We start from the raw sequence: 12469 nt of genomic DNA, 5'->3' as shown, positions 1-12469 counted from the left end.
AGTTATTTTCTAACAAAACACCAATTATTACATGAATTTTTTTCGCCAAATGAAAATAAAATTCGCCAATTATTCCTAAAATTCGCAATTGGCGAATTTGGCAAGTGGCAGACCTAGCCCTGGGTTAAGGACCACAAAGATAATTAAATAGGAATCCCACTGCTGCCATTCCATGGACTACTCTTTTCTATTAGCAGCAAGGGGTCTTTTTTATGCATTCACAGACAGGACATTACATACCATTTGTAACCTTTTTTACACCAGTTGTGAAACACCAACTGGAATGAGATATAGCCCAGCCGTGAATAAAAACGTATTCTGACAAGGGCTCACATTATCTGTTATTCCACAGCACAGTAAACAAATTTACAATGAAAATAAATTTATAATGAAAACAAATGAAATTTTTAAAATTATTCCCTAACATCTTATATAACTAGTCTGTACACACATGCATCAATATCCATCCCCCTTCCTTCCATCTATGAAAACATACATCCATCCATCCATCCTTCCTGCCATCTATCCATCCATCCATCCTTCCTGCCATCTATCCATCCATCCATACATCCATTGGCATGCATTTCAAATAACTCTTCAAACGCACACACAACAAAATCTATAACCCCAACTTCTTGAAGTCCTATTTGAATATTCTAATTCACTGTCCATTTATGAAAAAGACACCACCGTTTTGTCAATACTCAAAAAGAAAATGTATTCTTTGAATTTTCTACGCAAAATCTGTTCTGCGGTCCCTGAAAACACTGAAATAAAAAGCCAACAACGACGACATTCCCAGCAAAACATACCGTACAAAAAACCAGAAATCAAAGCTTTTGATCCATGCCACGAGTTAATAAAAATAAAAGACGGTCTCTTTAAAAAAAGATTCTTAGGCGAACTTAATGAGACATTAATAAAATACGAATACAAGTGTGATTAAGCTGGCAAGCCGTCTGTTCACCAGCACCAACGTCTGTACGAACACAACAACAATGTACAGCTTTGGGAGTGTTACAAAAAGAATGCTAAACATTTGAATGGATTCAGTAGAGAAAGCTGATCACAAAGGGAAAGAGAATAAATTAAGCCACAAGAGTGCCTAATCGAAGAACAATAAACAAAACCAATACTGGAACCGTTTTCCATTTACAGTAACAATTGCAAGTACGGTATTTACTGTAATTTTGAATTGGTATAACCACAATAAATGATTGTGTTTTTTTACTATAAAAATTAGCTCACTGTTGGCAGTATGTTAAATTTATTTTTAAAAAATAGAGCTGTTTTGCTCTGTAGCTCATCATTATAAAAAGTAAATGTTTTGATATAACTCAACCATTCGCTGTTTTTACTTTCACCCCATTTCCAAATACTGTAATTATCTTACACCCAATCCCTCCCTCCCTCTATGTCAATTTTTTTTCTGATGACTACGAGTCACAATTATCACATATTTGACATCCAATAGCCGATGATTAATTAATCAGTGATGTCATTAAACAAAACAAACTTTAACTTTCTGTAGGTGTCAATGTCCGTCTCTCTCTCAAATTTTTTTGTTGTACATTTTTTTAATTTTTATCTTGGCCATATATATGTACGAAACATCTTTAGTAAACATTTAGGGAGAGGCCTTAATATAGGCATGTGCCTCTTAGCCAATCCCAAAAAAGCAAATGTCGCAATAATAAATATTGTTTAAACACCATCTGCATAATTCAAACACCATTTTGGAAAATTATAAACTTGAGTTATCTCACCTCCCTATGTAATAATATATTGTCAACTAATTGCTAAAAAAAAAAACACACATATATAACTACAATTTTTAATAAAATTATGAATTTTTTTTACACCATCAGCAGATATCATAAACTGTACTGATTCAACAACTGATACAAGTCCGCACCATGAAATTAGCAACAGTGATCAGTTATCTGTTAGAAATCGATATGCAATTGCATTTTTATCATTATCTAGTATTACCGTTGCTATTATCTGAACTAAATTGACATCACAAGATGTTCTGAATTGCAAGGCCTGCCAGTGAACAATACTGATGCTTAATAACATTAAGATGTGGGTTAATATTAACACTGAGAATACTGACATTAATTCATGCAGTACTAGTATTTAAATACTGGTATAAAATAATACAATACTGACACAATACTGACACAATACTGAAAACGTACACAGGGCTTCTAGATTATGCCCCACTCCCATTGCTAGTGATATTCAATGTTGGGCTAGTAAATAACTACTATTGCCATGCCCGACAGCTAGTGAAAAAAAGTTGTCAAATGTTGCATTTAAGTACATTTTGTAAATATGAATATCCTGCCCCACCTCCATCCCCTGATCATAGTGTTTTTAAGCTCGATCTCCCTCTTTAGGTGACATTGTTACTATTAGTAAAATTGTATTAACTTAAAAGTAAAGTAGGGCTTGTGAATATTTAAGCATGGCTAGTATATATTAAAAATCACTGATCCCATGGCTAGTGGAGTTTATAAAAAATTCTAGAAGTCCTGGTACAGTAACAGCATGAGGGAGGCTTTTTCTGAAATAAATGAGGCACAAAAAAAAAAACCCAGCATGAACACAATACAACACATATTGAGCTTCCTACTCCTCTGTTACTAATGAAGCTGGTTTGTCCCATAGTACCAACTAATGATCATCAATCACAAATAGTATCGACATAAACATGTAATATGTATAGAGGGAATAACATGGATGGCCACAAGAGACAAGCATTTGTCATGTTTGGTGAGACAGGACATGGATGTGGAGTTGAACAGCAAATGAAGTTCAAAGACAGGAGTTGCTGTCAGAATGGGAAAAAGAAGTTCTAAAATTGGAAACAGAACTTCAAAGAACAACAACTATGAATTCAATGGCGTAGGAAGCGGGGACAAGAGGGGCATGTGCCCCCCCCCCCCCCTCCCCACACTTTTCAGATATTTTGCTTTATATTTGCTTTATAATAGTGTAAAAGTGTGTAAATATAAGTGCCCCCCCCCCCCCCCCCCCCCCCATGTTTTGAAACACATTGAATATACAGACACTGATATTCTAAACCAGAAATATATTTAATATGTAAGTTTAATCGTAGAAATATTTTATTATTCGGAAACATCAGATTACAATGCAGCAAACTCAGGAATGTCCCTTTAAAAAGTGGAGAATAAAACAAAACTCACAGTTTCTCTAATAACTGTGAGGTGGCCTCTGTTCTGAATGGATCCTTGACATCCACTTCTTTAATCTTGCGAGCCAACTCTCGTATATGACGAGAAAGTTTATTATATCTGAAAAAAATAGAAAAAAGAAATGAGAGATAAAAAAATAGAAATAAACTAATTTTATATAACAAGACTTATTTCCGTAAAGCATACAAGCACTTTAAGGATGTTTATTAAAAAATGACACTCAAGCTGTGAAAATGAACTGAAAAGTAATTTTTTTTTTTTAATAATAATAATCTGAAGCTAAAATAAAAAGTAAATTAAATTTATATTTTTGTGATCAATAAATGCATGAACTTTAAGATAAAAAAAAATGACTGAAAAAAATATTTCTTATTAGAAATTCAGTTTCGGATTTCTTATTATCAGAGATACACATTTGTATATAAAAAAAACAAAAAAAACAAAAAAAACATGGAATACTTCATTCACAAAAAGTTAAAAAGTCTGTTTTGTTTAACAACACCACTAGAGCACATTGATTAATTAATCATCAGCTATTGGATGTCACACATATGGTCATTCAAATCTGACACAATCTTCAGAGGACCGGCCTCGGTGGCAGCGTGGTTAGGCCATCGGTCTACAGGCTGGTAGATACTGGGTTCAGATCCCAGTCAAGGCATGGGATTTTAGATCCAGATACCAACTCCAAACCCTGAGTGAGTGTTCCGTAAGGCTCAATGGGTAGGTGTAAAACACTTGCACCAACCAGTGATCCATAACTGGTTCAACAAAGGCCATGGTTTGTGCTATCCTGCCTGTGGGAAGTGCAAATAAAAGATCCCTTGCTGCTAATCGGAAAGAGTAGCCAATGTAGTGGCGACAGTGGGTTTCCTCTCAAAATCTGTGTGGTCCTTAACCATATGTCTGATGCTATATAACCGTAAATAAAATGTGTTGAGTGCATTGTTAACTAAAACATTTCTTTCTTTCTTTCTATCATCAGAGGAATCCCACTACGTTTTTCCAATAAAAGCAATGGATCTTTTATATCCACATTTCCATAAACAACATACATGTGTATGTAGTAGTGTTGGTATAAAGTGCTCCTACTGGCAGTAGCTAGTGGGAATTTCCCTATTAGCTCAGTTGGTAGAGCGCTAGACTCTCGTACTGAGAGTGCGTGGTTCGAATCCCTTCATATTAGTTGTTGGACACTGGTTGAGGTGGCATAAAGTTTTTGTTTTGTTCAACAACACCACTAGAGCACAATGATTTATTAATCATCAACTATTGGAAGTCAAACATTTGGTATCTTTGACATATAGTCTTAGAGAAGAAACCTGCTGCATATTTCCATTAGTTGCAAGGGATCTTTTATATGCACCACCCCACAGAGAAGAAGCCTGCTACATTTTTTCATTAGTAAAGAAGAATCTTTTATATACACCATCCCATACAGGATAGCACATACCACAGCCTTTGATATACCAGTCATGGTAGACTGGATGGAACAAGAAATATTCCATGGGCCCACCGACAGTGATCGATCCTAGACTGCAAGCACTGAGGTGACATAAAACCCAAAGAGTCTGCCAAGGAGGTTTATGAGCTACTCTTGGCAAACTAAGTTCAAATTAACATGTAGCTCCCTTTATTTTCTTTTTTCTTTCGATGAACCATTCACAAATGTGCCAAAATTCCTTCACGAAATTGCGCACTACTTTCCTTTTTAATTTAACTCAATCCTACGGGACATTCAAAATTCAATAGCACCAGTTCTATGTAGTGTTAATATGATCGGCTACGTATTACTTACACCTCCCTTAAATTATGATTTGTCACAATCCAATTCGTTATTGGCAACCCTGGTATTAGTAGCTCAATTTTTTTTATTTGTTAACGATGCTAAAGAGAATTTAGGCACAATGCAGGGTTTCTATCATTTTTATAAAATCGACTAGCCATGGGATCGGTGATTTTAAAAATTTACTAGGCACAATTAAGAATTCACTAGCCCTACTTTACTTTAAGTTAATACAATTTTACTAAATAATAGTAATAATCAGATATGTCACCTTTAGAGGGAAATAGAGCTTAAAAACATTAACATTGGGGGGTGGGGACAGTATATTCATATTACAAAATAGACTTAACTGCAACATTTGACCAAACAAAATAGTAGTTATTTACTAGCCTAACATTGAATATAACTAGCCATGGGAGTGGGGCTACCATAATCTAGAAACTATGTACAATGACATACCTCAATACCACATGATACCTCAAGAACTAGGGTCAATGACTTTTAAGTATAAGAATGATTTGTCATCAAGTTTATATCAGTGAAGAAGAAAAAACCCACTATTATCTTCAGTGGTGTTTTATGCTGGTCTAAGGATGTCTCACCAATCTTGACATAAATCGGTTTGGAAAGGCATATGGTGGTTTGTGTTTAAGAAAGTAGCATTACAAGGTAGTGAACACATACATTTGGTTTACCACAAAAATACTTGGTACGATGACTCATACGGAACTTACAAGTATCATCTGTCTTAGCTTGCTATTTGTAGTGATAACCAGGGGCTAATCCACCAGAAAGTAGGGTGCAAAGAACTGCATGTTTAATAACACCCTGAAACATTTTTCAATCAAGAGTTGTTAATATTACATGTATTCCATTAAAAGCTAACTATGGTTTGATACCCAATAGATGTTTTCAGAAAGATGGTTTTGGAAAATATGTTTTTTTACAGCACTGTCAGCTGTGCTAAAGGTTGGGGTTTTTTGTGCATGTTTTTTTGCATAGTTATAAACCTTCCCACACCACAAGGAGCGCCTTTTTTCACTCTATGGAATTTACTACAAGTTAGGGAGAGAAATTTAACTCAGTTGGTTGAGTGCTCACTTGAGGTGCTTGTGTCGCAGAAATGAACCACCTTTGTGGATCCATTCAATTGAATGGGTTTCTCTCCATTACAACCAGTACTGTGTGCATCACAACTGGCCAAAGGCTGTGCATGGTATGTGCTTACCTGTCTCTGAAAAAGTGCATATAAAAGATTCCTTGCTGCATTAGGAAAAATATAGTGGGTTTTGTCCGATGACCCGGTTAATTAAAAAATGTATTCATGTTCATGTACTTTTTATTATGACATAAAACCATTTAAATGTCAATGTTTTTTGTGTTGTCAGTTTGTTATACAATTCACTTGATATTTTATTGGATATAAATTCATCAGCAAATGTGCACTCTCCTACATTCCTAATGGACTCTCAAAATATAAGGTCATGAGTCCATGGACTCTCAATATTTTTGGATGAATGAGAACCCTGTGACCACATGTCAGAATTATCAAATGTTTAACATTCAATAGCCGATAATTAATTATCATAATCAATGTGCTCTACTGATGTTGTATATCTACTACAAGCTATTTATTTCTGTGTCAGTTGTTTTCTAAATTGCACACAAATTATGTTAATATGTGGAAGTGAAAACAATCCGGGTTGGGATTGTACAGTGACATTATACTTGTAGTTCATAGCGGGCCTTCACACTAAAGGTTTTGTTTGTTGGTCAATCATGAACCATACTCAATGATTATTTTGACAGTAATAAAAATCTTTTAATCAAACCTGCACTAGCATTGCACTCTCAAATTCCATTTTGTTTTAAGGTTCAGTTTTTGTAAGAAATTTTTTAGGATTACGAAAAAGCACACAGGGGTAGCCTAAGCACCTTGCGTAAGCTTACGGTATTTTGTAAACAATAAACATTTTGGGGGAGGGATGGGAATTCACAAAAATAAATGCTTGCGAACCGACTAATTTTCATTTTATCCTGTGAAAATAAAAGTATTTTACAGTACTCTTGTTTCTCATGTTTGGAATCTATGTGGGTTTTTTAATTAAATTTTTTTTTTAATTCAGTGCTTGGTAATAATTTTTCATGCACACAGTGATGATAAACTAATTAATTTTTTTTAAGAAGCCTTATCAGAAACATGGATCAATTTCACAAAACACTACAAGCCAACTTTTGCAAGTAAACATAAATCTTCAACTGGAAAACAATTTGTGTATGTACAAACTTCAATAGTACTAATAATCAATTTCAAAATATATTGAAATAATTTTTGTTCGTCCTTATGTAGTGATATGTCTTTTGGAATTTAGCTTGTTTTTATGTGAAATAAGATTTCCAAAAATATAAACATAACACAAGTGTTAAACAGACAAAATTGGATCCAATGAATAATTGGCCTTGGACTTTTCTGCTCTAATTTCAAAACCATTATGACTCCAGACAATTTGGCATTGGATGTTTTGGTCCCTAATGCAAGGCAAAATCATTATGTTTGTGTATGTAAAATTAAAATATAAGCCATAATTGGGATAAGTACATTTTAGCTCGTAATATATATATATATATATATATATATATATATATATATATATATATGCTACACCTGGTGAATATATTTAATATATCACCTCAACTGCGATAATTTAATGTGTTTGGCCTTGCGTAATTTTAAATTTAATACACAATGTGATCTGTATTGTCAAAATCAAGAATGACACCTCGTGCACGTGTACGGGGCAACTGTGTGATGCATGTGCAGACTACTAGTACGGATTGTGTTTCGGTGTGTTGATAAACAGACCTGAACGTTCTTTACTAGGATATCTATGGTCAAAACGTATGTTCGGTCTAATAGTTGATATTAACATTAATATTTCAGGTTCCCCTACTGTTTTTGATGAGTATATTATCACACAAATGGTTGCTCTAAATCCAGTTTCAACATTATGTTTTCAATTATTATTTGTATTGATCTAGTCCTTGGTTTTAAAAAACATTATGTTACCACTGGTTGGCCCCTGAATGCTGGTACTGCTTTCACTTTTACTATATGACAAATGAATTTATGTTGTAAATACATAGCACAAAAACAAATCAATTATTGTCTCGATCAATACAACCGAAATATAAACATCTGAGGTGACGATCGCAATGGATGTGCTTGAACCATGCACAACCTCAAAACAACAAACACTAGCATAATATGATCAACAAAACACACAATTACTGGTTAAATCTCATGTAATCAAACAACGTAACTGCACTAAAATCAAGAAATAATTGGGGCCGAAACAAAGTGGGTTATGGAGCCAAAATTAATAGAGACCAAAATATCTGGAGCTGAATCATCTGGGACCGATTATATAGTGGGGCAGAATCATCTGGGACCGATTATATAGTAGTACAGCATCATCTGGGACCAATTATATAGTGGGGCAGAATCATCTGGGACTGATAATATAGTGGTGTGGAATTATCTGGGACCGATTATATAGTGGGGAAGAATCATCTGGGACCGATTATATAGTGGGTCAGGATCATCTGGGACTGATAATATGGTTGCTAGTCACTTCGTACCATGGTCATTTCGTACCAAAGTCATTTCGTACGTAATTTGGTCGTTTCGTACCCTGGTCATTTCGTACCTTGGTCATTTCGTACCATTGCAAAAAGTCATTTCGTACCATTGCAAAAAGTCATTTCGTACCATTGCAAAAAGTCATTTCGTACCCTAGTCATTTCGTACCTTGGTTATTTCGTACCGTAACTGAAAGTCATATCGTACCATGGTATATCAATTTATAACAATCACCCCTGTAATGTCTTTTACAAAATAACATTAAATTACAAATTTGTGGTTAATTTAAGGGATATTTTATCAGCAAAAGACTAAAAATTATCGCCACTTTATATAAACATTAGCAATTGGCTAATTTGGCAATTAGTAAGGTAGTTAATGTTTTAATGGTTGTTATTGTTTATTTCTTAAACAAATAACATGCAAATAAGCAAGCTTGAAAAGAAGACCTAATAAATAAATAATATTTTGTTGGTCCATTATATTGTTTTGTTGTTTTTGACTAATTATCTGGAGCCATTTCACACAAAATCGCAGTTGGCAGTTAGTAGTAAATACCATATACGGCTTTTGTCTGGTAAAATAGAAATAACAGTTGACAGGTATTATGGGTACCAATAACAATATGCTGCACAATAATGTGTTCTGGTTTTCAAACTATCAAAATAAAGTTTTAAAACAAAACCCACTGCTTTTATGCTATAGTCAATTCGTTTTCTATATACTGGAATGAAATGGCTAGGGTACGAAATGACTTTTCACAATGGTACGAAATGACTAGGGTACGAAATGACTTGGGTACGAAGTGACTTTTTATAATGGTACGAAAAGACCAAGGTATGAAAAGACCAGGCAGCATGGTACGAAATGGATGGTACGATATGACTTGGGTACGAAGTGACTATGATTCGATAATATAGTGGGGAAGAATCATCTGGAACTGATTATATAGTGGGGCAGAATCATTTCGAATGCCCACAGACTCCGGCAAATTTGTTAATAAATATAAATTTTTAAAGTATGTTTGACTTAAACTTTAAGTTTAAAGCGGCAAAGAAAACTCGGCAAGACTTCCAAACGTTCCAGCATTCAGGCTTAGGGTTAGGGTTAGCGATAGTTTTTGCATGCATGCTAGAACGTTCGGATGTATTTACAAAAACTCGTACCCATTTATTTTAACCCACCCACCCCAAATTACACCTCTTTTGGCTTAACGAGAATGCAAAATACCACGACTTTCGATAGTGACAAGCCGTTTGAACTATTTTTATTCACTAACTTGGCATAGTCTTCTCTACGTTGGATGTGGTACTTTTTCATAATCTTCACTTCGTGTATGTTGTTGTCTATTTCCCATGATATAAAATCTACTTTCTTTAACAACTTCTTTTCGTGAAATTTTAGTCTTCGAACCATTTTAACAACATGTGCGACTAGTAAACAGGAAATCGAAACAGTGTCGAGAAAATAAGGGAGACAATTACAAATTCGGTCTCATTCCACACTTTTCCATTTTAATAAGACCGGTAACATTACTCATAGGTGGGGTTTTTTAGCCTTAGAAACAGTATTTAAATGTGAAAACTGGCAAGGCTGCAGTAGCAGAAGGCAGCAGACAGTTCCAGTAATATTCTTAGCAAAATTCCTTCAATAATAATAAAAGTGGTATAGTAGTGGTTGGTAGTGGCGGTGGCGGAGGTGGTGGCGGTGGCGGAGTTGGAAGTGGTGGTTGTGGTGGTAGCGTTGTTGTTGTTGGTGGTGGTGGTGGTAGTAGCGGTGGTGGTGGTGGCAGTGGTGGTGGTGGTGGTTGTAGTGACATTTTAGAATATTTCTAAATTAGCTTTTTTGGATGACGAAAGTGCCCACAGTACGGGTCTTGTGTGATGCCTTGTGTGTGTCGGAACGTAACCCAGTGATAAAGCGCTCGCTTGATGCGCGGCCGTTTAGAATCGATCCCCGTCGTTGGGCCCATTGGTCTATTTCTCGTTCTTGCCAGTGCACCACGACTGGTATACCAAATGCCGTGGTATGTGCTATCCTGTATGTGGGATGGTACATATAAAATGCCCCATGCTACTAATGGAAAAATGTAGTCGGTTTCCTATCTAAGACTATATGTCAAAAATTATCAAATGTTTGACATCCAATAGCCTTTTTAATGACTAAAACAATAGCATGTACGACCGCAAACAATGGATATACAGAAAGTGCTAATCTAAACAAGAAAATGTATTGAATATGTAATCGTAGTCGCCAAAAAGACTCCCTTTAATTAAGAGATGTTTCCTACAATAATAAATATTTTAAAAACTAAAATATATCATTTTTTGTTTAAAATATCAGTGTCTATATATTATGTGTGTTTTTTGGTCGTTCTAATGTTTGTAAGCAGCCCAGGCTGGATTTGGCCAACCAATCATTTCGTACGTACGAAAAAAAAGTATATTGGGGAATAAACTTAAGTTTGACCAAGTACAAACACTACGGCGATCAGAAACACATTTAATATACAGCTGACTGGTATTTTATGAAGGAAAAAAATATTTTATATGTAATTTTAGTAATTAAAGAAACTCAGGACTGTCTCTTTAATTCAAATACATATATATATAACGTATATATCTTCCCGATCTGGCGACCCCTATCTTTCAACTTCTTTTGGTGTCCACCTCCACATCCCAGTCCTTGTTTCTTCAAACGCGACATGTGCTTGTCTCGTGTGGCTATCCTTGCCACACACCTGTCATTCCCCATCAGCTTTTAGCTGTGGGCTTAGTCTGACCACTTCGGAGGGTGTTCAGTAGTTACTTCTGGCATTGTTAAGAGGCACTTGTAACTACCTACTATGCTTCCCTACTACTGGCGCCAAATATATACATGTATTTATAGGGAAAACGTCATTGTAAAACATTACATGCATGTACATATATACACAATGTGTATGTTATATAGTACAATAAAATACAATACAATAAAAAATTTAATCCCTATCTAGAACGCTAATAATTTTGTCTTTTTCAACAATTGGTGTTCCACTTATTTTACAATAGATTTGGTATGGGAGAAAAACTAGGCCTAGTGGCTATAACGTCTAGACTCAATAGTAAAGACGCCATTCTTTAAAAATGTATTTAGTGATAGGTACATTTTATAGGTGCTACGGGGAAGGCGCCTTGATGTGGTATAATGCATATATATATATATATATATACTGAACAAAATAAGAAACTTCCGCTAACTTTGCTTGAACATAACTTGATTAAAACAAACCGGGGGAATAATTGTTATATATGCTTTTAAAGAGTGTTCCATGATGCATCGTTTGTTGCAAAAATCATGGCTTTAGGTTAACAGAAACTGGGAGAAATTTTGACCAAGTGTGGTAGGGGTTAAAAAAACAACACCCACTTAATAACGGGTATGACCACCTCTTGAATTGACCACTGCAGTGCATCACAGGTGCATAGAATTGACTAAAATGTTGATTTCTGCCTGTGGAATATTGTTCCATTCCTGAATTAGCGCTTGACGAAGTTCGTTGACGTTAGCGGGTGGGTTGGGACGACGCCTCAATCGTCTGTCCAGACTATACCAGACATGCTCGATGGGGTTGAGATCAGGACTTTTAGCGGACCAGTCATCAATGAAATCAAAGTTATTTGTCCTAAGAAAATTTACAGTCTCTAGCTGTATGAGAGGTGGCATTATCATGCTGAAAAATCGAGATGTTGGCGTTGTTATGGAAAAGAGGAATGACGTGATGAGCGAGAATGTCATCGCGGTAACGTTGAGCATTTAAATTGCCATCAATGACGACTAGTG

At 35.3% G+C, this 12469-nt stretch overlaps 1 protein-coding gene across 1 annotated transcript in view; it reads right to left on the bottom strand.

Annotated features, from left to right (window-relative positions):
• Window positions 1–10120, bottom strand: part of LOC121384076 (U3 small nucleolar ribonucleoprotein protein IMP3-like) — a 68936-nt gene extending 58816 nt beyond the window's left edge. The window contains exons 1-2 of the mRNA XM_041514297.1: window positions 9927–10120; window positions 3213–3320 (exon numbers count right to left, since the gene is read on the bottom strand). Coding sequence (XP_041370231.1) covers window positions 3213–3320; window positions 9927–10063 — 245 coding nt within the window. The 5' untranslated portion in view covers window positions 10064–10120. The remainder of the gene's footprint in view (window positions 1–3212; window positions 3321–9926) is intronic.
• Between the last annotated feature and the right edge of the window lie 2349 nt (window positions 10121–12469).

Source organism: Gigantopelta aegis, chromosome 10 (genome assembly GCF_016097555.1).
Source record: "Gigantopelta aegis isolate Gae_Host chromosome 10, Gae_host_genome, whole genome shotgun sequence".
Taxonomy (NCBI): Eukaryota; Metazoa; Mollusca; class Gastropoda; order Neomphalida; family Peltospiridae; genus Gigantopelta; species Gigantopelta aegis.
This window is presented reverse-complemented; position numbering and strand designations above follow the sequence as displayed.